The sequence below is a fragment of the Rhinatrema bivittatum genome, chromosome 4 (genome assembly GCF_901001135.1).
Source record: "Rhinatrema bivittatum chromosome 4, aRhiBiv1.1, whole genome shotgun sequence".
Taxonomy (NCBI): Eukaryota; Metazoa; Chordata; class Amphibia; order Gymnophiona; family Rhinatrematidae; genus Rhinatrema; species Rhinatrema bivittatum.
In genome coordinates, this window is record NC_042618.1 from 258360529 (window position 1) to 258387060 (window position 26532).

The 26532-nt window shown below is 40.6% G+C and overlaps 1 protein-coding gene across 3 annotated transcripts in view; it reads left to right on the forward strand.

Moving 5' to 3' along the window:
- Positions 1 to 26532, forward strand: part of KIAA0930 (KIAA0930 ortholog) — a 363359-nt gene that overhangs the window by 299776 nt on the left and 37051 nt on the right. For 2 of the 3 annotated variants that reach the window (XM_029600060.1, XM_029600061.1), the window contains 3 exons: positions 1200 to 1301; positions 15253 to 15393; positions 17519 to 17713. In XM_029600060.1, coding sequence (XP_029455920.1) covers positions 1200 to 1301; positions 15253 to 15393; positions 17519 to 17713 — 438 coding nt within the window. The remainder of the gene's footprint in view (positions 1 to 1199; positions 1302 to 15252; positions 15394 to 17518; positions 17714 to 26532) is intronic. The other variant, XM_029600062.1, reaches the window with a different exon arrangement.

Sequence of the window (26532 nt, forward strand, 5' to 3'; positions counted from 1 at the left end):
AACAGTTTGATCACTGATGCATGAGAAAAACCGGGGATTTAGCTCGGGGTATCAGGAGCTCAGAAAAGAGCAGCCATCCAGGCCAATGACATTACTTCCCACCCCATGAAATTTTTTAATTTTAGACTGACTTATGGCAATTAGTATCTATTTACCATTCTTAGACTTTCACTTCTTGTGCTCCCTTGTGCACTTGTGTTTTGAAATTATCTCAGCATTTAGAAAAGTCAAAAACTACTGTCCATCTTTTTCTTTTTTTTTTAGATTCTCTATCATTTCCAAGGTTGAATTTTTTAACCTGCATATTCCCTCCATTGGAGATGAAACTAATTACAGGCTTCCATTCTCTTCATTACCCAGGGATATAGGCAAAGAAAGTGTGTAACATGCTGAACAGTGGCCTCAATAAGAAGTCTGAAAGCAGGGTTAATTCTATAATTAAAGGAGGACATCTTTTTTTAATTCTGTAAAACATAGAAAGAAGAGCCAGGAGATACTGATAAGAGGAGAGCTGAAGAAGATGCCTGAACTTAAACATCAGCTGAGTGTAATATAGACCAATGCCTACTTTTAAGTATCCAAATGAAAATTTATACAGCATTTCAGAAATATAATTTTTTGCAAGCTAACACGTTTTACCTTAAGTGACTTGAAATGCTTGTTCTTCACCATTCCAATGGGCTCTCCTTGTCTCATCTTTCTAAGTCAAATATGTATGTTACATGAGGGTGGGCAAAAACAATTTAACTGAATTTAAGGGACACCCCAGAAAGGGAAGCTACAAACATGCATGTATTCTTCTTTAGGCAGTTTTTAAAGACAATTCTGAATCCTAAAATGGCTATAATAATAATTTCCTAAAATATCCATTTGTTTGTTGCTTTCACTTTGTAAAGGTCTAGTTAAAACTAAGAAGAATAAAGTTACATGAGTTGGATATCTATGCTTTATAAGTTTCACTTTGACAAAATTCCTAGCTTTGAAAGTGATTGAATATGTGAAGATACCCAGGGTGTGTGATATTTGTTTTAATGCTACAAAAAATTATAATCAGCCTGATTCAGAGTATATTTGACTCTCCTATGCAAATGTATTCCTGTGCATAATTTTGTTTGTTGCAGATGTAGCACAGAGGCCATAAGAAGTCACACAGAAGTGTTGGAAGGGTGTATGTATAACATCCTGTAATTATTTTCCAGAAAGTGTTTGCATCTCCAAGCAAGCATCCAATGGACAGCAAAGGAGAGGAATCGAAGATCAGCTACCCAAACATATTTTTCATGATTGACAACTTTGAAGAGGTGAGTTGATGATGATTAAAGCCGACTTTCATTTTCTCCCCTTCTTTCTAAAAAGCAGGATTGTTAATATTATGCTTGGAAGGCACTGTAATTTAGTTATTGATAATTGATTTGTAATCCATAGCTGATTAATATTACAGATTACCAATTCTGGACTACTTTATTGTAGACATGGAGTAGGAAAAGAAAAAAGCCAGAGGGAAAACATCATCAATAATCCATAAACTGTGCAATCAGGATTTGTCCAATAGTTTTGCTCTTTAATGTGTTCTAACTACTGTTTTTTAAAGAAATAATTCTCATTGTAATCCATTATTTGTAATTGTAATTCATAATAGATCACTTTAACAACCCTGCTAACAAGTCTTCACTGTTCTTTTTTTTCTGGTATAATCATAATAATTAGCATTTTATGTAGCTCTTTTCAACCAAAGTGGGACCTCAGCATAGTTCAAATTTATAATACTTCAGAATCCTACTCACATGCCTCTGTGGTGAAGAATTAGACTACCAAGTTTGGTACTTGGTGAATTTTAAAACAAAATCAAAAGCAGAGAACAAAGAAACAATATTATTACTAATTGCAGTTAAGCTGACAGTGATTTGTCCAAGATTTACAGGTAGGTTGGGAGTATTCCACACCTCTTTCTCTGATTTCGATTTTGCATGCCTCTAACATTCCTTATGTTCCTGACTACACACAGTGATGCTGCTGCTACCTTTGTTTCTTGTAACCTAACTAATGTGCTCATGAGTTGTCTACCAAATATCCATAAGAGTTGGAGCCCAATTGGCTTTTTAAGGTGCTATCCAATACTATTTTCTCCATTGAAAATTGTAACTGAGGGATTTGCACTTACTTGAAGCAACTGCAAATCCCTAAAGAAATTGTCTTTTATTTGACCTCCTGCTCTGTCTTCTGAGTATAGTACCTTGTGGAATTTTCTCAGCACTTCACAAATGTCTATACTTTTTGTGACACTAGCGCCAAGTCTATTCTTAAGCCATTCAATAAATGTTTTCCCCTTCCAAACCTTTACTGCATTTGCCAAAAATTTCCCTCCTTTATTACCAAAATGGAAAAAATTGTGCTCTGTTGCAACATTTGCTGTACTTTGGAGTATGTATTTAGATTCGCTAATATATTTACTTTCTTATCTTTATTTCACTTGATATTTTGAGCTTCTAGTTTTTTCTTTGCTATTTTGAGTTTCTTTTCAAGCTGAAAGATGTATTCAATTTGGAATTCCTCCCCAATACCTATGAATTATTTCTCCTCTTAAAACTGCTTTACTTGTTTCCCAATAGAGTATCAGGGTCTCTGTATGTTTACCAGGTAATTGCCAGGTTCTTGTAGCCTGGTTTGGCCTCTGTTGGAAACAGGATGCTGGACTTGATGGACCCTTGGTCTGACCCAGCATGGCAATTTCTTATGTTCTTACCATTATTACTCTCAAACTCAGACCATTTCTGACGTAGGAACTCTTGGAATTCAATATTCCCCCTTAAATAACTTGGAAATTTTCAAAGTCTTTCTCTTCTCTCTTCTTCCAGTAGCTTAAAGTCCACCCAAATTAAGGAATGATCTGATATTACAGGAAGTCCTATTCCTGCCCCTTTTACCTTTGCGAAAAAGTTTTGACAGACCAAATCATAGTCTATCCTTGACCAGGGAGGCATGTGCTCTTGAGACATGTGTGAACTCCTTAACCTCAGGATTCAGCACTGGCCACTCAGCTGCAATTCCTGACATAGATAAGCAAGTCCCCTCCCACTTGTCTTTCCCAGATCTTTGGTATGTGATGACTTGTCCAACAGGGGGTCATGTACACAGCTGAAATCCCCAACCATAAACAGAACTCCCCGTATATTTACAAGAAGTAAGTTAACTAAATTAGTGAAAAAATGGTGGTCATATTCATTAGGGGCATATGATTTATATATAGTAGGATCTTGTCCATTAATTTTGCTAAGCAGTTTAATGAATCTACCCTCTGGGTCTGATATCTCTTGTTCCATCTGGAAAAGGACCCTTTTATGTATAAGGATGGCCACTCCCGCTTTTTTCCCTTTGGCTGCCAAGAAAAATAGCATGAGTGCAAAACTTGCTGGGCAGACTGATGGGCCGTCTGCCATCATTTCTGTGTTGACCCATTTCCTAGCCAGTTTTTTACTTTCTATTTCAGAAAGCTGCGATTCCAGTAGGCAGGCTATTGAGACCTTGTGCGTATTCAAAGTTTGTAAAACTTTCTTCCTTTTAACTGGCATTTCCAGCCCATTAATGTTCAAAGAGATAATTCGTAACAAATTAATTTATGGATTATACTTGCCTATCTCCAGAGAAAAACCTTAATGTTAAGAAGTAAGGCACCCAGCCTTGCTTCACATCCCTACAAAATTCAGTTTGAGTTGGGACCTGATTTTCTCCAAAAAAACAGGGTCGCCAGGTAATCCTCTTTTATTGATGGATTTGAGAGTTATTCTTTAAAAACCTTTCCCCTATGGATTAAAAACTACCCTCTGCTTCCTCTGTCATCTTACCTTGCCCTCTTCTTTTCCTCCCTTCCTGTCTCCTCTTCCTCCTCTTCTCCCCCCATCTTTATATATGCTCACTTCTTTCCAGTGAGATTAAGGCACATTTAGATGTGTACGGGTGTCATCCTCCTTTCTCTCTTGAATTAACTGCCTATGTTATCTTAACCTTCCTAAAAATTATCATCTTGTCACAGGAAATCAGACTATACCCACAGATCTGTTAGTTAAGTAACAAACATTACAAAAAAAATAACATTGCAAGATCATAGTTAATTACCTATAAAGTCTTAAAGCTGGATTATCAGGTTGTCTCTGGTACGGCCTTGAAGGGACTTCATAACTTCTTAGCCATGAATAAGAGCCTAAACTCCCCTGAGGAACACAGGACCTTTATTAGCCTCTGATGTGAGGCGTTACTTTTTACTTGCCCTCAAGTGCAGTTAAGGCGTACTTGTGGAGCAAGCAGTTTTAAGTCCTAGGGAGCCGTCTACGGTACGACCTCTGTACCTAGAAGTCCTTTTGAAATGTAATCACCTCTCCTCACACTCTCTGTATTTCATAGTCTGCTGAAATTACACTATCCCGTCTCGATAGAGCTATCTCTTGCTAGGAACTAGAGTATGTCAGCACGGTTTTTCTTCCCAAATGTTCAAAGGACTATACATATTAAGTAAGTAACTGAAAGCCCTTTCTTGTACCTCCTCCTCATCTTTTGCCAACTGTTCCGGTGTACTGACACTGAGTGCGGTCCTGAAACCGTCCCCTGGTGAAGTTTTGTATGTCACAATGTCTGCTTCATGTCTGCCCCATTAACGTGATTCTGATGAGATAACTGGGTTCTTCTGTCAGATTGACAGGAGGTGGGACTTCCAGAATATAACATTGGCAATAACTTTATTCCTTTCAGTTAAAAAAAACAAAACAAACAAAACCAAGCAGTAACTTACTTTTTTTAAAATGTAAAAACTGAAATTGGCAGTTCTTTAGGAAAATTAAGGTAATTTAGTAATAAATTCCTTTGCTGTTTCCACTTTATCAAATATCTGAGAGATGCCTGCTTGCCATATTAGATGTGCTGGGTACTGCAGCGCAAATTTGTTTTTTTACCAGTTTAGAACAAAATGGACTGATTATGTTGCAGAGAAACTCTTGCCAAGTAATCGTGGAAAATACTCACTTGCCTTTCTTGGTATGTCACCAACCGCATTTTACGATAAGCTTGCAGAGGAGTTGTTTGTGCATAAAATTCAGCATTTTAGTTATTGTGATTCTAGGCCAGTTTTCCCTATCGAGTTTCTCCCCAGCCAGTGTACACGTTCAATCTTTAATTCTCCCACCAACTCTGTTAAATTTAATGCATCTGGCAGCCATTTTTCTAAGAAAGCCAGCATGTTGTGATCTTCTGTTGTTTTCCTCCATGCCGACTAGCCTAATATTACTTCTTCTAGACCTATTCTCTAGGACTTCGATTTTGTCTTCCTGCATTTCCACTTTTTTTTTTCCAACGCAATTCTTTACATGTGAGCGCTACCAATCATACTCAAGAGGGACAACCTCCCCTCCGCAGTTTCTATCCAAGGCACAAATTCCATTATTGTAGCTTTTAACTCGTTGATTTGCTCTGAAATAGTTCAACTTGCTACCCAAAGCTGTTACTGCTGCAGATATTTCAGCAATATAGTCACTGCCCAGTGCAGGCCTACTTACTTGTTCAGCCATTTTGTCTGAGAGTACTTTCGGCTTCTCTCGTTCCTTTTTGCCCCCTTTCAAGGGCATAATTGGTGGTATTTTCTGCATATACTTGTCAATAGACATAAGGTGTTAACTCCTGGCTGGAAAATAGCTTAAGCCACGGATGGATAGTATACTTGGAGATTACAGGAAGATGACACCCAGTTCTGCCCAGGTTCACCACATCACGTAACCTCCATGCCAAACTTGTTTATGCCAGAAGCTTAGCATAAGTGTGGAAAAACTATAGGTTTGGAGAGTAATGAAACAATGTAGATGTGAATCGGTTATTTACACTTTCGAATAATAGAAGGACTAGGAGGCATTCATGAAGTTAGCAAGTAGCACATTTAAGACTAATTGGAGAAAATTCTTTTTCACTCAACGCAAAATAAAGCTCTGGAATTTGTTGCCAGAAGATGTGGTTAGTGCAGTTAGTGTAGCTGGGTTAAAAAAAGGTTTGGATAAGTTCTTGGAGGAGAAGTCCGTTAACAGCTATTAATCAAGTTTACTTAGGGAATAGCCACTGCTATTAATTGCATCAGTGGCATGGGATCTTCTTAGTGTTTGGGTAATTGCCAGGATCTTGTGGCCTGGTTTAGCCTTTGTTGGAAACAGGATGCTGGGCTTGATGGACTTGGTCTTACCCAACATGGCAATTTCTTTTGTTCGTATGATCTTAATGCTTACATCTCATTGACAGTTCTAGCCGAAGTGATGGTGACTAGAAACTCCACTTTACTAGTAAGAAATTTTAAAGAAGCTGATTCCAATGGCTTGTAGGGAGGCTTAATCAGTTGAACCAAGAAGACACTGACTTCTCATGGCACTGGTGGTTTTAGCAACTAGAGGCCTCATATGCCACAAATCCTTTGTGAACTTCGATACCAGAGGATAGAAGGATATATGTTTTCCATCCACTTGAGGGTGGTAAGCAGCAATGACATTGAGATGCATTTTAACCAATGATGTCTGAGGCCTGAGAGGAGAGAGAGAACAATTACTAAAGCATATTTTTTTGAAGCATTGGCAAATTGGTTCAAGGAACCTGTCTGACACCAAGATTGAGACACTTCCTTTTAAAACTGTATGCTATTCTGGTAGACTGTTTCCTGGCTGAAATCGCAATGTTCTTAATTTTCTTAGATAATGGCAATAAGACTATGTGCTCAATATCCATGCCATCAAGTTGAGGGAGGGGTGCTTCAGTTGATATAAATGACGTTCCTCCTTAATTAGAAGAGCCAGATAAAATCCCCGGGGGATTGTGGACAACTTGACAACCTGATGAGATAAGAGAGCCACACTTGTTTGGGCCAAGTTGGAGCAATGAGAAAAGATGCGCTCAGTCTGACTACCTTCTGCACTGTCACCCACAAAAATGGAGGAAAGGCATACAGCAGATCTGCATCCCACTTAAGAAGAAAAGCATCTGGAGCAGATCTGAACTTGCTTTGAAGATGGAGTAAAATTTGACAACTTTCCAGGTCTTCTGACATGGAAGGTCAACTGATGGGTGATCCTCAGGTTGAATAGTATATCTACCACAACCTAGTTCAGGATTACTCGTGGTGGGGGGATGGGGAACCCTGCTAGGGCAATCCACCAGTATGAAAGAGATTCCAGGAAGGTAAGTTGGTTGGAGAAAATTTCTGTGATTGCAAGCACACTCCCAAATTATTAGATTCCTGGTAGAGGACAAGATCCCTCTGAGTTCAGAAGGAGCCCATGAGGAGGGTCCCCCCCCCCCCCCACCTCCATCATCCATGTTACCTGATGAAATATAATTCAATGAGGAGCACCAGGATCTGTGGATGCTTTCATCTCTGTGGTAACCTTCACAGAGTGCAAAAAGGGCTGAATCAGTTGATCACACTGGGTGTGGAGACCCCATTGAAGCACTCTCATGTTGAGGTGCATCATGGGGACCACATATTCCACTGCCTCCATGTGTCTGAGAACAACTAGTATTGATCAGGCTGGGACTTGATCCCGCTGTAGTAAATTCTGGTCCAGTGTTCAAAGACAAAATGCCCGATCTGGGAGGAATGCTTTCTTCCCCAGTGAGTCTATCCATGTCCTGATGATTTTCTGGGTAGGAACAAGGCTTGATTTGGCAAAGTTGATTATGAACCATAGCAACTGAAGGAGCTAGATTATCTTCTGCAGCGAGTCCAACATCCTTGTGTGGGGAAAGTCCTATGACCAGCCAGTCAACTAGTTAAGGGAAGACAAGCATCCCTTGGTGATAAAATTATGCTGCTGCTGCTACTGCTAGGCATTTCATGAAGACCCTCGGGGCTGCCGAGACCCCGAAGAAAGAACCCTATATTGTTAATGAGAGGAATCCAGCACCAACCTGAGGTATTTCCAGTGAGACTGACTGATGGGTATGTGAGCATACACATCTTTTAGATCCAGAGCGCATATTCAGTCTCCTGCTTGGATGAAGGGTAGGATGGTGTGGAAGGAGTTCATTTTGAGATTCTCCCATAACAGGCTCTTGTTCCTTCTTTGTAAATCCAGGCTGGGTCTCAATTCCCATGATTTCTTGAGGATAAGGAAATAGCAGGATTATAATCCCTTGATATGGTCTTGGTAGGGATAGATTGTGTTGCCTGCTGGCTGAGGTGCAACTCCACCTCGAAGCTGAGCTGGATCAAGTGAAATGAATCTGGATTGAAGGTTAAACATTACTTGTGGTACTGGGGAATAGAAGAGGCACAAATGGTACCCAGACTATACAATTTTAGTACACAATAGTCCTTGTTGATCTTCTGCCACTCTTCAAGAAACAAGTAAATCCTTCCTTCTACAGAGGGATTTTAGTCTGAAGGTTGAGTCTCATAAAAAACTTGGTCCAGTCTTAAGCTATGACTTTTGTGGCACCTTAGGTTGAAGTCTCTCATGTAGACAGCCTTATAGCGGAAGCTGCTGCTGTTGTAGTGTAGATGAGGCTCAACACAGTTGGAATTGGTGGAAGGGATTTCTCTGGAAGAAGAACCACTTATAAATGAAGTAAGGAAGTCTAGAGGATGAAGACTGCTCACCTCCTGCTAAGTACTGAATGGCCGCATGCTGCAGCTTAATCTGGGCGAAGAGTTTTCTGACTTTATTGCCAAAGACATTTATTTTTTTATTTTATTTATTTTAAAATCTTTTCAATACCGCCATTCAAAAAAAATCATAGCAGTTTACATACAAACCATACATAATAATAAAAATACATTACTAATAAAAAGTGTAAAATCAAATGATACAATTGCAAATAAAAAGAGTAAAAGTGACATAAAACGAAAAAGATGAAAAAATAAAGAAATAGAGATGAAAAATAAAAAAGCATTTGAATTCAAAATATCACATTACAGCAGCTTTTTCATTGCATACTATGCTAGTAATATAAATTCTACCTTTATAAATGCCTCTTTTTATACAGCCAGGACTGGAGCACTTTTTTAAAAAGTTTTGTATCATTAGTGTTCTTAAATATTCAGGTAACATGTTAGAGTACTGGGCCTGCTATAAAAAAGGCTTTTTCTCTTACCTCACCAATATGAGCTAATCATACTGAAGAAATTGCCAACAGTCCTCTATTTTGAGATCTCAAAGTTCTTGCTGGAGTGTAAATATGCAATCTGGAACCTACCTATGGAGTATCTGTATTGTAATTTATGTATTAATGTGAGAATCTTAAATTTGTTTCTGGCTCTGATCGGGAGCCATTGTAAATCAGCGAGTACAGGTGTAATGTGGTCATACTTTTTTGTACCAGATAGTAATCTAGCAGCAGAGTAAGTTATGCAATAATTGTAAGGGATGTAGACTTGATAAAGGAATGCCTAAGAATAACGAATTGCAGTAATCTATTCCAGAAAATACCAGTGCCAGTAGAACTGTCCTAAAATCTTCCATATGAAGTTGTTGCCCAAACACAGGATCTGTCTTGTCATGAACATTCATATACAGGCCGCTGGTTCTCAACCAGGTCATCCATCGCTCCTTGCTGCCAAAGTATTGAATGATTCATATACTGAGTGGAGGAGATGGTGTTTGCACTCTTCCACATACAAAAGGACCTGCTGAAATCCTTCCATGTCAAGAGACTCTAACAGAAGCTTCAGTTTACCAGTGCAGTCATATATTGTACCATATATAGTTGGTAGGCTACAATGTGGGCATTGAGCTGTAGAAGACTTTCTTCCTGAAGTTATCCAACAGCTTAGGGTGATTCTTGGGGAGGGGGGGAAGGGGCAATTCTGGTCTTTTTAGCTGTTTCAACACCTACACAATAACCACAAACCGGTACAGTAGTTGAACCACCCCAAACCCAGGAGATTGTTGAACTCTGTACTTAAGGTCCAATTTCTTGGCTACCGGGGGGGGGGTGCGGGGAGGAGACTGGAATATCCCACATTTTGATTTGCAGTTTCTGCAGAATTGAATAATATTGGGATTACTGCAAGCTCAGAAGGCATTTCCAGAATCCAAAGTATCCCAAAGGCCTCTATGTGGGGATATTTGTCCCTATGAACATTGACTCCGATCGTCCCAACCAACTTACCTTGGAATTTAGAATGAGAGGTTGTTTGGAGACTAATGCTCCAGCAGATCAAGTAAACGGTCTGAGGGGATCCCTGTAGAACCTTCCTCTGAACCCAGAGGTGGAGGAACCCTAATACATGACTTGATAAAGATGATAGCAATTGAGGTGGGGTCCTTCATCTCAGAGGGGAATAGTCCAGGGCACGCTCCAGATGGTGGTATCCTGTGCTTCATCCTCTGACTAGCTAGATTTCTCCACAGAGAGGGATGGTAAATCCAACTGATGAGGGCTAGATTCAATCACTGGGACTTCTGATGGGAGTGCATGAAGGTGAGAGGATCTCCCCTATGGGAACAAATCCAACATTCTTGACAGGAAATGTTGAAGGTTGACCCCCTTGTATCTGGCTGCCATTGAGGCAAAGAAAGTGTTCACCAATTTGGCCACCTGGTGCATGGTCTGTTGTGTCTTTGGGAAAGAGACATCCTCCTCTGAAAGCAGTATAGTGTCATCCATCTGAGAAGAATGTACTGGACTCTAGGAAGAGATTCCTTCCTGAGTTAACTGCACTGGTGGCCGCCTAGAGACCAGAGGCAGAATGGAGTATATCTGATCTGGAGTTTCCAAATGAAGCCCACAGGTAGGCTTCAGAAGGTCTGGGATCTGGATCGAGGAGATGAGACAGAGATAAGGGTACCAGCATGGAGAAAGGTAATTAAGTGTCTCCTCTGATTCCCTTCAATGCCTGTTCATCAGCTATGTCAATGATGCTGTTTACTGGTGTACCTGTTGCACCGAGGTCTAGTGCATCGATGGCTCTGCAGAATGATGTATTGATTATGCTGAGGCTGGTTGCATCAACAGTGTCACAAGACCTGATGTTTTGACGGCACAGAGGCCCAATAATGGCACCAAAGGCTGGTGTGTTGACAATGCATGCTTTGGCACAGATTCTTCGGTACTGCCAGCTTTGAATGGTGATATTTTTTTTCCTTCTGCACTGAAGAGCCCCATGAAGAGAGGGAAGTGGCCAATGCTATGGGGCCCCATGGGTGTGCTGAGGAGCTTGTTGGCTCCTGCGCTCAATGTTTTTGTGTCTTTCTCGACCCCTGGCTGATCCAGAGTCCAGTGCCACATTTGAGGGAGCTTTGCTTGAGGAGCTTCTGCTTGACTTGGTAAGGAGGAAGCCTGAAGAAGCCCTGTGTCAAGAGAAGGCATGGCTCTGACTTTTCACTGTCATACAAGTTCCTCCATCTTCAAGGCCTAGCATTCCTTTGGGATCTCAATGACATTTGACTACAGTTGTAGCAGTTAGCTGAGTGGTGATTGGGACCCAGGGATCTGTAACAGATATCGTGGCCATTGGTAATGGATGTCTTGCAGCCACAAATGTGGTCTTTGAAGCCATTGGAGGTGGTCAACTTGGAGCCGGACATCATGAGTTATTCAGTCCCCCCCCCCTTTTTTTTTTTTGTGTTGAACTGAAAAGTGCTATTGAGGGGCTGCTGAGGCAGCAAAACAATTCAAAGAATAAGTTAGCTGAATCAAAAACTTCAGAAAGCTGAAAAATGTCAAAAGTAGAGGGAGAGGATACATGTCTGTGCAGAAGCCCAGACAAAATGACTCAGTAGAACAATAGAGCCGCTTTCACCACTGAATCCGGGATGCTGCTCACCAGAAGAACAACACCCCGGACATTGCTGGTCTTAAATCAGTCATTCCAACAAACTTCTTAAGATTTCCGAGGCCCGGTGTCCCACCCTTAGGCATCGAGCCAGTTACATTTAGCTCTAGATTTGGCTAGACGGCTAAAGTTGTTTATCCATTTATTCACCCTGTTAACGTTGTGTCTGATCCCAAGTTTTGGCTTCCTTGTTATAATGTAATGCCTTCGTTTGTGCAGTTTTATGGTTTAATGTAAACCGAATTGATTTGTAACTTGTTACAAGAATATCGCTATATAAGAGTCCTAAATAAATAAAAATAAATAAATAAAATAGACTGAAGAGCTCATGAGGCAGCACATACATGAGAACTCCTACACATGCTCAGTAATAAAACTTTACTGAGCCAGAGAGATGGGTGCTTTCGGTGCCATTGGATGACTACATCCATGTGTCATGGCTAATTGAGTTCTGCTAGTCGATGAAGAATACCCAAGTTAGACATCCATTGTTAAATTCAGTTCAGGATTCTCATGTTTCTATGAACATATCCACAGAGAACTACACTTCTAGTCACGTTTATGCTTGAGCCAGACAGAGACTGGGTTTAAAAAGCATCATTGTAGAAACTGGATGCAATTTCTTTGGGTATGATATTAGAAGATCAGTTTTCAGAGTTAATCAGGGGTAATGCTTGTAAAATTGGGATATGCATGCATATATAGCCTTTTTACATGATGAGCACATTTTCAGAAGGTCAGAAGTGTGTGCATACTTAACCATTTTGTGTGTACTTTTATGTGAGTAAAAAGAGGGCTTTTGAGGGCATTTTGGGGCAGTGTTGGGAAGTATGTGTACACACAACTTACACACATGCTTTTACACTTGCTATCTGAGTCACAGAAATGAAATTGCACATGTCTTTTGCCAGAAGTTTTTGGATGGGAGGTAAGGGTGAAGTGGTGAGTGTCAGGATGAAATGGTGGAGGTGCTGGCAAACTGGTGATTAAATGTATGTGTACAAGTATTTTCATAAGTGTAGTATGTGCATGCATTTTAAAATACCTGCCTCAGTGCATAAATTGAGGGTAATTACACACACAGGTTACAATTATTTCCTATATGCATGCTTTTATAAAATAGCTGGACAAAACATGCGGATTCCTTCATTAAAAAAATATGCGCAAGCTGACACGCTTGTACTGTTGGGGCGGAGACACGCAGTATTTTATAAACTGTGTAAAATACAGCCACAGTTTGTAAAATACAGCCTTAACTTTAGATGTGCTGATTTAAGCACACTGTTGAAAATAATCCTCTAATTTTCACCTAGATGTTTGCTCTGCTACCCAAGAAAGAAGGGGAAACAATTCTGGCTATAAAACAAAATGCTGTTGATAACGGGAGCCAGTTTGTCTTCCATATGTACAATTGTGTTTAAAGATCATTTTTATATTTTGTGGGATCCTGAACAGTTTGTTGCATTTCTTCAGAAAAATCCTTCAGGGAGGAGGAGGATGTTTTGGATCCTGAGCCCAGTAGCACCAATACATTAAATCTAAATCTAATTTTCAATCTTCCATTTGTGATGTAGGGTGTCAGCATGACTGTTGATTATATAATACTTGTAAATCTTGTTTCTAACCTTAATTGAGGACTTATTTAGGCTAGATTTTATATGATTCTGTTATGTGACCTTATGAATTAAGTCTGTTTTGTAAAGATTTATTTTCTTAAGGTAATGTTAAAGATAAATATAGAAGAATAAAGCATAAAAGAAAATTGTAGCTGGAACTTGCTTTAGTCCATGTTTCTCCTTAAACAAAGGGGGAAAAAAAAAAACCTTTTTGGTTTCTAGAAAAAAGAAATGACTGGTATAAGAAATATAAAGTAAAAAAGAAGTAGCAGAGAAGATCCATCTTGCAGTGTTCACATCTTCATTGTAAATTTTGTTCCTCTTGGTACTGCTCCATATCTCAATATGATGTCTCGAAGATCCAAGGAACTGAATCATATTGATGGTTCATTTCTTTGTGTCCAGGTTGCAATGTTATTCCTTTGCTAGCTGAATTCATAGGCTGATTTGATTGGGATTATTAATTGCAATAATTGTCAACCATTATTCTGTTTGTTTCAGTTTTACACTGTTGTTTTTCCCTTGGGAAATTAGGGAATATTTTTCATTGTTAAATCAGGAGCAATTCCATTGGAGCAAATTGAAGCAAACCTTTGATCAGTGACCCAGCTCTCCTCTGAGTCTCCCTTGCAATTTGAAGTGACCCTTTGATAGTTTGTTCGGTATCTGTGATAGTTTGGGATTCTTTCTGCATGTGGAAGCTGTTTGTAGTCCTGTTAACTAACTAGGTTCTGCTTACAGGAATCACGAGTGCAGAACCATAACTAGGCATTTTAGTGCCCGGGGAAGGCAAGCATATTTGTGCCTCCAACCTCTCCATTCTGATTCCCAGTCCTCTTTCCCTCTCCCTCGCAACATGAGATTGCAGTAAAGTATCAGTCTTTCTGGCTTTTCATTCTTTGCCCATTCTTCAATTTGTTATTTTTTTGCCCCCCGTGATGCTTTGTGCCCTGGGGAGTTGCTCTCTTGTCCACCCCAGTTACAGCTCTGCATGAATGCTTCAGTTTACCAGTGAAGTGTAAAACCTTCCAAAGCTGGAATTTCATAATTAGTTATGATTATGGTAGTAGGCAGTGGGTGAGACTCTTATCCAAGGAGGTTGAAGAGGAGAAGCAGCCTTGGCAGAGCCCATCTCATGGTGCTGTGTGTATCTTTAAAATGCTTAAGTCAATTATGCTAATCTCATGCATTACCAGGTGTCCTGTCCCTGTCGCTTCTCGTCTTCAGCGGTGGGCACCACGGGATGGGCTCCACTCAGGCCACCTCACCTCTTCTCCTTTTCAGGAACTGAAAGGATGGGCTCTTTCATCTCTTTCATTTCTCCTTTTTAGCAGCTGCCCAGAGTGTCCCCCCATGACACTGTCTGAGAGGAGAAAAGCAGAAGCTGGGCAGGTAGCTGAATTCTCCAGTCCTTCATCCTGTGTGCGGCTGTCACGTCTCCCACTGAGGGAGCCAGTATAGCTTCTGCCACCACCTACATCTTTTTCTGGCATCTGTAGGAGAATGGTGCTGGAGCTGCTGCTGCCACCACCTCAGTCACAAAATCCACATCTTCTGTGCTCTCCTCCTTCAGGCTGACTGTGACTTGGGTTGCTCCTTGAACAGAGATTGAGCGGGCTCTGGCGGATGCACACATCTTGCCATTTCCCTGTCTCAACCATATTTCCAGTCGCTACACCAGTTAGATCTAGCTGTCACTTTGGTATTGGTGGATGCATATTTTGGTTCAGAGCTTATTTGCTTTAGGAAAACTTTTTTTTGTGGAGAACTTAGCCTTTTATACTGTACATGCTTCCTATTTTTATGGCCTTTTAATCAGATTGTGACTGGATGTGATTTCAGGTATTCAGTGACATGACAGTAGGGGAAGGTGAAATGGTTTGTGTTGAGCTGGTGGCCAGTGACAAAACCAACCTCTTCCAGGGGGTTATTTTCCAGGGATCCATTCGCTATGAAGCACTCAAGAAGGTCTATGACAACCGGGTATGTAAATGACACCCTAAAAAAAGAATGTGGTATTTTTTTATGAGGTCCATATTCAAAAGTATTTAGGTGGCTAACTCAGAAGTTAGTCAGCAAAATGAATATTTGGACACATGTCCGGTTATATTCTAGCCAACTAACTTAGGGGGATAGAATTTAGCTGGATAAGTTAGGGGCATTCTGGGGTCATAACTGGGATTCCTGGGATATTCAGTTAGCTTGGATGTCTTAGCTAGCTAAATCTGGTTGAGCCAAAGAGCTGACCTAAAGTTAGCTCGGTATAGTTAGTGTAAGTTGCGGCTGCATTATTTAATATACCTCCAAAGTTAGCCAGATAAGTTTATGCGGCTAATCTTGCTATCTGAACTGTGTGTGAATATGGACCTCTATAAATCTGTTAGTTGTTATAACACTTAATATTGAGGAATAATTCATTTTCGGGTTATGTCATCACACTATGTGTGTTATATTATATTTACATTTGTTTTCCTGCTATCCTTGAACAAAGTTCAGCTCAAAGAGATTTACAGTAGGAATAGAAGTCCATATTCAAAGGGGTTTGTCCGGCTAAGTTCAGATTTAGCAGTACAAACCCCAAGTGTTGAGTTTCCCATCCTGCTGAATGGATACTTTTTAGCCTGGTAAGTCATTATCTGGCTAAAACTTACCTAGATTAAAAAAAAAAAAGTGATGGGGCATTTCAGCCAGCCAGCGCTGAGAAAGTTATCCAGGTAAGTCTGTGACAAAAGGCTGCCCTAAAATTATCTTGATAATTTTGCCCAGGTACCTTTGACTTTAACCAGGTATATTCAACAGAATGCATAACCAGATATGTTCTGCTGAATATATCCAAATAGAGTTATCTGGGCAGCTTTACCCAGATAACTTTTCTGCGCCCTGGCTTACTCAATATAAGCCTTTTAATATTAATGAAAGTTGCATACATAGTCACTAGGCAAAAATAAAGCCCTGCTGATCGTCATAACTGCGTGCAAGTTTCAAACTTGTGCTAATTCAAACGTTTTCCTATATGTTACCATGTGTCCAATATATGCATGTGTACTTTTTTGTGTATAATATGGCAACATTTTGATAGCACCTAAAAGGTAGCTTGTGGGTGAGGAAGAGGTTTTAATGTCACATTGAAATGTTTTGGAATTCAAACATTTTGGAGGAACTTAGTGAAAAATGTTAATTTTTGACTCCAAAAGGGAGAATCACCTAAAGAGAAAGAAATGGTCATCTGGAGCTTTTGAAGACTAACTGGAACATAGAAAATCACAACTTCATATTTCTTCAGGCAAAAAATATGTTGTATTTGCCCAAATATAAGATAGTTTCATATAAAAGACGCTCCTTGTTTCTGTGAACTAGTTATAGATAGGAATACCTCATTTCTGCTCACCTTTGTTTCTTTCTATTCTTCTTTTTCTCTCTCCCATCTTATTCTTGCATCCCTCCTTTTTGCATTTATCCAACTTCCCCTCTGCTCCTTTGTCTATTCTCCCTTCCCATCTCCTCCTTCCTCACAACCTTTCATTGCTTTCCTTCCTGATTGAGCCATGGTTGTCTTCTCCACTGCCTTTTCCTCTGTTAGGCCCAGGTATGTAGCTGCCATATTCCTCACCAAGCTAATTGGGCACTTCTTCCTCCCCATCAGCCCTGACTGCTTTTGCAATGCCTGGGCAAGAAGTTGCTCCCTTCCCACCATGCTCCGACAGGTCATTGTTTTCTCCGCAGTGCCCTGGAATGGGCAATGTTCTCCTGCCCCATATAGTCTGGCAGACCAGGGGCACTTTTTTGCTAGACTGTGATTATAAAGGTAAGTTGGTTATTTGAAAAATGTTCTCCAAGCACCTTTGTCTTATGTTCAGGCCAATGTGCTATTTATTTTCTCCTTTCCACAAATGCAGCAACAGTGAATTATGTGACTGCAACTCTGGCTGTTAACATTCTTCAGATAAATGTATTTTTACCTGAAGATGCTTGCCAGAGTGGTCGTCCTTTTTCACTGTTCTTACTGTTGTAACTCAGCTTAGACACTTGTGGTAAGAAGGCATATACGAAAAACAATTGTTATAGTCTCATTTCAACCATTTTTGTGACTTAATTTTGTTTTTTATAGGTGAGTGTTGCTGCCAAGATGGCTCAAAAAATGTCATTTGGATTTTATAAATACAACAACATGGAGTTTGTACGGATGAAGGGTCCCCAGGGCAAAGGCCATGCAGAGATGGCAGTGAGTCGCGTGTCAACAGGTGATACTTCTCCTTATGGAACAGAGGAAGATTCTAACCCGGGATCACCAATGCATGAAAGAGTAAGTGCCAGGTCTTGAATCTCAGCCTGGTTGAATGTTTTCTTCCTTTTTGATCTTTGCCCTTCTTTCTGATTCATGTCCAATTTCCAAAGAAAGCAAGACCCTTCTGTCCCGTGCCACTTTTTATTCAGTCAGTGGATGTCACTGAAGTTCCCTATTCTTCAGTGGTTTGGTGCACTTTCTCTGCATTACCTAGCAAGAGATGCCAGGGGAGGGATAGCATTATAAGCCAATGTGGTAAATTAATTAGTGGATCATATTTAATATAGTTCACTTTCTTTCTCTCCCAAAGATACCTCAGTACTGTGCTGTACACCTAGCAATATAACTTCAAGCACATTTTTGCCAGAATACATTGAATTACTACGTTGACTTCTTTTCAGTGGCTTGACTTGCTGATCCCTTTATTTGCCATTACCATTACAAGAAAGGGTCTCTTCTCTGTACTCAGCTGAGCACCGCGTTCTTGGCTCTGTCTTCTAGTTTATGGTTGTCTTTGCCAAGCCCCACATCTCTTTTCTGTACTCACTAGAAGCAGTAGGTTACCTTGCTATTGAAAATATTTCCTGCATTTTGCTGGATCATACTGACCCTCTAACCACAAAAGCAGATCTTCTAGTAAAATGTTATTTTAATTTTTCTTCTGGTACTCTTATTCTCAATCAGTTAGCGCCATCCCTGTTACAATCCAGAATATGCATCTAAAATTTGATGGTTAAACGTGCCTCCTTAAAAAAACAAAAAAAACCCAGGGGAAACAAAAGGATCTTCTTTTTGCCTGTTTGAGCTCCAATCTTCGGCACAAAAAGTCTGTTTTTTAAGTTAGAAACATAGAAATGATGGCAGAAAAGGACCAAGTGCTCCATCTAGTCTGCCCAGCAAGTTTATGGTAGTATCTGCTGCGCTATGCAAGTTACCCTATCAGTTACCCAGATCGTAAAAGTCAGGGCTCTTGTTGGTTGCTGTCTGAATCCAGTTCTCCGTTACAACTTGCCATTGAAGCAGAGAGCAATGATTGAGTTGCATCAACAGTATGAAGGGTTATTGGTTAAGGGTAGTAACCACCACACCAGCAAGTTACCCCCAAACACTCTTTTCTTCATTTCCATTCTCTAGGGATCCACAGTGTTTATCCCATGTGCCCTTGAATTCTTTCACTGTTTTTGTCTTCATCACCTCCTGACATTGGTTCTGAGTCGTCCTCCCTACAGTTTCATTTTATGACCCATAATTCTACTGATTTCTTTTGATTGTGCATCATTAAAACCTTTCAGGTATCTGATGGTCTGTATCATATCTCCCCTGCACCTCCTCTCTTCCAGGTATACATATTTAGGTCCTTCAACCTCTCCTCCTAAGTCATTTGATGGAGACCTCACCTCCCCCCACCATTTTGGTCGCTCTTCTCTGGACCGCCTCTGTCCCTTTTGAGGTATGGTCTCCAGAACTGATATTTGTGTGCAATTAAAGTTTATGAAAAATTCTCAATAAAAATCCAAAGAAGCTTAACAAATAGGAATTTGACAAGGTCCTATGTTTCGAGGAAGACCTCTGCTTCATGGAAGAGAAGGTGTTCTTATTTTTCTTCTTATTCAGACATCCAGGCTTTCTGCGCACAAGCTATGCTGCTTTTGCTGAAAATTGAACAAACAATAGCAACAGTTAAACCTCACAAACCGGATGCATCTCATTCACTGAGCTGCTTGTGACATTATTTAATAAAACACTCCATGCTACAAAAAATGCATGATCATAAACATTTTCTGAAAATCAAAAAATAAAATTACAATAATGTGGCCCACTCAAACTCTACATTTATGCCTTTTCATGATGGAAGCCTAAGTGCATGAATGTAGAAGCTGAGAGGTCCACGTCATTGTAATTCGATTTTTAGATTTTGTGAATTTTTTTTTATTTTCAGAGAAACAAGTAAGGAGCAGGTTGCAGTAGTCTGGGCAGGAGGTGATAGAGTAGAAAAGGGTTCTGGTAGTGTGTTCAGAAAGGAATAGATTTTGCTTATGATATAGAGATAGAAATGACAAATTTTAGCAGTGATTTGAATGTGTGTAGAGAGAGAGAAAGGAGTTGAAGAGTTGTTTGGGTACTTGCCAGGTTCTTGAGACCTGGTTTGGCCTCTGTTGGAAACAGGATGCTGGGCTTGATGGACCCTTGGTCTGACCCAGCATGGCAATTTCTTATGTTCTTATGACCCCGAGGTTTTGTACTAAGGGAACTAGGAGGATGACTGTATTATCCACAGATATAAAGAGAGGGAAGAAGGGATGTGGTTTTGCGGGAAAAGACAAGTAGTGTTTTGATCATATTTAATTTAAGTTGGTGATGGGACATCCAGGCAGCAATGTCAGACAAGCAGGCTGAAATTTGAGACTAAGTTTTTGGTTTAGAAGTAGATCTAACAATCATCCACATAAAGATGGTAGTGAAAACTATGCATAGAAATCATAGCACCAAGAGAATTAGTATACAGAGAGAAGAAGGGCCCATGATAGAGCCCTGATAGTGATATGTCAGTAGAGAAGGATCCTCCAGAAGACACATTAAGTGTGATGGGAGAGGTAAGAAAATAACCAAAAGAAGGACAGAGTCCTGACAAAGGAGGACAGAATATCCAGGAGGAGATGGTAATCAGCAGACAGTTCAAGGATAAAGATATTTGGTTTTTGCCATCAGCAGATCATTTGAGTCTTTTGCAAAGGCTATTTTTGTGGAATGTAGAGGGTGAAAACCAGACTAGAGTAAATAAAAAATGGTTTGAGATGAAAGAAAATCAAGACTGGAGGTGAACAGTACATTTGAGTAGTTTGAATGCAATAGGAAGGAGGGAGATAGGACGATTGTTAGCAGCGCAGGGAGAATCTTGTGAAGGTTTGAGGAGTGGTGTAATCACAATGTTTGAAGTCAGCGGGAACAGTAGAAGTGGAACGCGATTAGGATGTGAGAGATGGAAGAGATGACTGCAGGAGAAATAAAGCAAAGGTGTGCTGGGTGGAAATGGGGTCAGATGTTTGTTGTGAGTTTGGAGAAGAGAAGATGGGCAGTTTCTTCTGTGATTTCAGAAAAGGAGTGTGTGGCAGGGCCCAGACGAAGGGGGGAGGTAGAGGTGACCTAGTTGAGAACTCAAGGCTAATTTTGTGAACCTTATTTTGGAATTAGGCAGTCATAATATGGGCAGAATATGAAGGTGTACAGGGAGATGAAAGCAATTTGAGAAGAGAATTGGGTGTGGCAAAAAGAAGGCAAGGTTAGAGGCAAGAGAGTTAGACGGACATAGTAGTCTTATCATCAATAATGCTTAGTGTAGTGACTTAATTTATCATTAGCATTATGGTCTAAGTAACTCTCCAAGGCCAAGCAGGATGAATGGGTGACATCAGATGGAGCCCAGCATGGAACTTTTATCTCAAATATTCTAGTACTTGCAGCATGCCATACTGCCACATATTCATGTGGGGCCCCTTCAGTGTCATCTTTTCCATGAAATTCACCAGTGAATATTTTCTCTCCTGCTGTCCCTGGATCTTTCAGTATCCTCCTTGGCAGGAATTATTCATCACAGGGCCCTACATTCTGTCTTCCTCCTTTTGTTCCTTAAGTAGGTTTTGGTTGGTTTTGTACCCTTCAATTCTTTTTTCGGCATTTGCAGAATGCACCAGCATTAGTGCATCCAGGTGGCATCAATCACAAATTTGTCATTGAGTTGATTTTGCTATGCTGATTTTCATTCGATTCCCCAAATGGGGAAGTCTGCTAGTGACTTCAAGAGATACTGCTTGGGCAATAGTCATATCTCTCATGGATCTCCATGATAGATGTGCCTGAGGGCCAGCCGTGACATCCTTGGGTGTCAGTTTTGCGTGACAGTGACCCCTAGGGAACATAGGTCCTGGCTTGACCTTATAGAAAGGCATCGGAGGCATCAACATCAATGGACCCAGGAGCTGCATCAGACACTGGAAGTGTATCAGCATGGAGAAGAGGGCATTAAACTCCTTTGAAATATAGCACCAGAAGGACCATGGTGTCAGACCTTTATCTCTCTCTTCCTACCTGAAGAAGATGAAGGGTTCAGCCTTTTTCGTTTTGGCATTAAGATGTTCCAATGCCAAGTGTTGAGCAAAGGCATTGGCAGTCTCATTGATGCACAGTGCCAGAAGTAGGGACATTTTGGCTGTGGCCACGAAGCCTCCGAAGCAATCTGGTGGTGAGGAAAGCTCATCCTCTATTCATTCCCAGGAAACATAATAGTCTCTTCAGGTGTCTGCTACCCAGGGAATTTTTTCAGGGAATATGTGCCGAGTACCAGCACCTTTTCTTCCATTTGCTTGAATTTCCCGGTATGTCCCCGTCCCCCCCCAAAGAAATATGCATTCTGTGTTGCCTCTGCTCTCTCTCCCTTTTTCCTCTCTTATGCACAGAGAAAGGACTTGGGGAAAGACTGCTGCCTATGCAGGAAAGTGGGGGAGAGAAGAGGACTGATGATTACCCCCTGGGGAAAGTAGAGGGGGTTTAGTCTGCCTGCTGGAAGGTGAGAGACAGGGAGAGGATAAACTAGTGTGAGGAAGTATTATGGTTGGACTGCCAAGCCCCTGTCATTCTTCTTTTATGTGTGTGTAGAGGGAGATCTTATGTTGGGGCCACTGAGCCCCATCATCCATTGATGTATTTGTGAAGGTAAGGAGGTCTTATGATAGAACTGCTGAGCCCCCATCATTGTTGAGGAGGGGGTTGTTGGGATCCAAAATGTTCAGACAACAAAGGTAGGGAAAAAAGCCTTTTCTTTTCATGTAATGATTCTAAAATGTCAGCTTTGGGAATGTTAATTTATTTACTTTATTTAAAATTATTTATGAATCACTTTCCAGATTGTTAAATCGCCTAAAGCGATGTACAAAAATATATAAAAGTACAATACATAAAAACAAAATAAAAACAGCAAAACAAATTTAAATTACAGCTGATACACATACAATTCTCGCTTCTGTTGCCCATCTCAGTACACTTATCTAATCAGTAGGAACCTCAGCTCTCCAATGATATCAACCATATTTTCAGCTTTTCCCTAAATTTAAACAAATCTCTTTCCTTGTGCGGCTCTGATGGTAAATCATTGCATAACTTAGGCATCATGGCTGAAAAAGCTCGATTCTGAAATCTCACATGACAAAAACAACGAACAAAGGGAAGCTGAACTAGGCATTGAACATTAGATCTTAGTTTTCAGCCTGAACATTGCCATCTCAGTTGATTCCTAAGTTCTGAGGTCCCTAGCCCCCTCACGATTTTAAAAGCCAATATCAAGCACTTAAATAAGAATATAAGAACCTAAGAACATAAGAAAATGCCATACTGGGTCAGACCAAGGGTCCATCAAGCCCAGCATCCTGTTTCCAACAGTGGCCAATCCAGGCCATAAGAACCTGGTAAGTACCCAAAAACTGTCTATTCCATGTTACCATTGCTAATGGCAGTGGCTATTCTCTAAGTGAACTTAATAGCAGGTAATGGACTTCTCCTCCAAGAACTTATCCAATCCTTTTTTAAACACAGCTATACTAACTGCACTAACCACATCCTCTGGCAACAAATTCCAGAGTTTAATTGTGCGTTGAGTAAAAAAGAACTTTCTCCAATTAGTTTTAAATGTGCCCCATGCTAACTTCATGGAGTGCCCCCTAGTCTTTCTACTATCCGAAAGAGTAAATAACCGATTCACATCTACCCGTTCTAGACCTCTCATGATTTTAAACATCTCTAGCATATCCCCCCTCAGTTGTCTCTTCTCCAAGCTGAAAAGTCCTAACCTCTTTAGTCTTTCCTCATAGGGGAGTTGTTCCATTACCCTTATCATTTTGGTGGCCCTTCTCTGTACCTTCTCCATCGCAATTATCTTTTTTGAGATGCGGCGACCAGAATTGTACACAGTATTCAAGGTGCGGTCTCACCATGGAGCGATACAGAGGCATTATGACATTTTCCGTTTTGTTCACCATTCCCTTTCTAATAATTCCCAACATTCTGTTTGCTTTTTTGACTGCCGCAGCACACTGAACTGACGATTTCAATGTGTGTTCCACTATGACACCTAGATCTCTTTCTTGGGTTGTAGCACCTAATATGGAACCCAACATTGTGTAATTATGGCATGGGTTATTTTTCCCTATATGCATCACCTTGCACTTATCCACATTAAATTTCATCTGCCATTTGGATGCCCAATTTTCCAGACTCACAAGGTCTTTCTGCAATTTATCACAATCTGCTTGTGATTTAACTACTCTAAACAATTTTGTGTCATCTGCAAATTTGATTATCTCACTCATCGTATTTCTTTCCAGATCATTTATAAATATATTGAAAAGTAAGGGTCCCAATACAGATCAACATGCTTTTATGGGCAGCCAATGGGCCTTCTGAATGTCACCTAGTTCTTCCCAGCACCATTCTGGCTGCGGTGGACTGTATTACTTGCAATTTTCTGATAATCTTATTCTGGAACCCCAAATGTAATGCATTATAGTAATCAACATAAGATAGTTAAAGCGCATATTCTACTGCTCTCAGTGAATGAAATTCCAGAAATGTTTTTAACTGCCTCAACAATCTAAGATTCAGATAGGTATTGAGCACTACCTGAGTAAAGTGCTTCTCCATACTCACTATCTAATTTAACTCCTAAAGATCTAACTTCCTCAACCATTGTCCCTGGAATCCCATCCACATTTAAAGTATGAATTTCCACATATTTTCCTACCTGTAAAATGGCTGTTTTCTTATTATTAAAGCTTTATTTTGCTGGATTTATACAGAGGCATTCTGTTTACTTTTCAAGAGGAGGGTGAGTACAGGAGAAGGATGCTGGACATTGTTCAGTTTGTAGAACTCCTAAGGAGATTGTAGTAGTCTCAGTGCATGACATCCTTCAGGAGGTACAGATGAGAATGTGGGTGATCCCCCACTATTTCTATGGCTCTTGTGAATAAGAAGACGGATGCAATATATTGTGTCCAGAAGGTTCCCAGATTTGAAAAGCAACAATTAACACTCTCAAGAGAGCTAAGAGGACAAAAACTCATTTCTCAATGCCCCTGGGGAAGAATTCTAGAACCTTGTACACTCTCTTGTTAGAGAGTTTTTTGCCAGGGAGCTATGATTAATGTCTGCATATAGTATCATCCCATCAACTCTTTATGAGCCAGTATATGTGGGACATTCTGAAGCAGCTTTCTTAGAAGCAGCATGATGACATCCAGTTACTGGTGGACAAGTATATGGAATGAAGAAAACATATGCTCAAGTCAGCCTCTGATGTTTTCAAAACAACATTGAAAGTCTCTGAGGGAGGTGATTGGCACCTGCAGACATTCCTGGCTGCAGGCCTCAGACCTCCATCTGAATGTCCAGGAAAGACTCGCTGACATACCCTGGATTGGAGAGAATCTCTTTGGAGATAGGGTTAATGAAGTAGTGGCACATGTCAAAAAACACTGCAAAGCTTCAGCACAGCCACTCCAGACCTGCCCTCCTCATCTAGTAGGTACTGGAGCATGGGACTGAGCTGGCACTTCGGTCAACTGAGGAGTTTTTTTTCCTTCACTCCCTCTGTCTATCAGCAGCAGGGTCCTCATGCCCACTCTAGGCAACAGAGGGTACATGTGTCTCAAACAGCACTCCAGCCAAAACATGGGACAGGGTTTTGACTGGATCACACTAAATATAGCCAGGATCCAATACCATTGCTAGAAGACCTTCCTGTGGGGGGTAGACTGAGGTTTTATGTAGACCTTTGGCTTAGAATAACTTTGGACATTTGGTTCCTCCGTATAATAAGAAAGGGTTACAGATTACACTTATGGGATATCTCTCCAAATTGTCCACTAAACTCTGCTTGGAGAAATCTCATCATTAGGAACTGCTGTAAAAGATCATCTCCTCCTCCTTGGAGACCAATGTGGTTGAGCCCATTCTTCCAGGGGAAAGAGGGCAAGGATTTTATCTGAACAGGAGAACTTCATCCCATCCTAGACCTAAGGGCCCTGAACAGACTCCTAAAAAGGGAAAAGTTCAAGATGGTTTCTCTAAGCACCTTGATTGCTTTTGTTGAAAAGGAGGATTGCCTATGCTTTCTCAATCTGAAAAATGCTTACATCCACATAGAGATATTTCTAGCTCACAGAAAATATTTCAGATTTGTAGTAAGGGATAGTGACCTCCAGTATCTCATGTTGCCTTTTGGCATAACTTCTGCCCCACTTGTTTTCACAAAATGCTTCGCCATGGTGGCTGTGCACCTAAGCAAACTGAGAATGTTCATGTTCCCTACCTGGACAATTGGTTGGTCAAGAGCATATCTCAGGCAGGTGCCACAGAATAAATGTGCAGAACATTCTTGGTGTTAGGGGTAGTTGATGACAGACTCTAGAAACTAAGACCCACTTAAGCCTAGTGGTTAGAGCAGTGGGCTACGAACCAGGAGACCAGGGTTCGAGTCTCGCTGTCGCTCCTTGTGACCTTGGGCAAGTCACTTTACCCTCCATTGCCTCAGGTACAAAACTTAGATTGTAAGCCTTCTGGGGACAGAGAAATAAGAACATAAGAAATTGCCATGCTGGGTCAGACCAAGAGTCCATCAAGCCCAGCATCCTGTTTCCAACAGAGGCCAAAACCAGGCCACAAGAACCTGATGCAATTAATAGCAGTGGCTATTCCCTAAGTATACTTGATTAATAGCCATTAATGAACATTAATGGTACCTACAGTACCTGCATGTAAACCGATGTGATATCTCAGATCGAATGTCG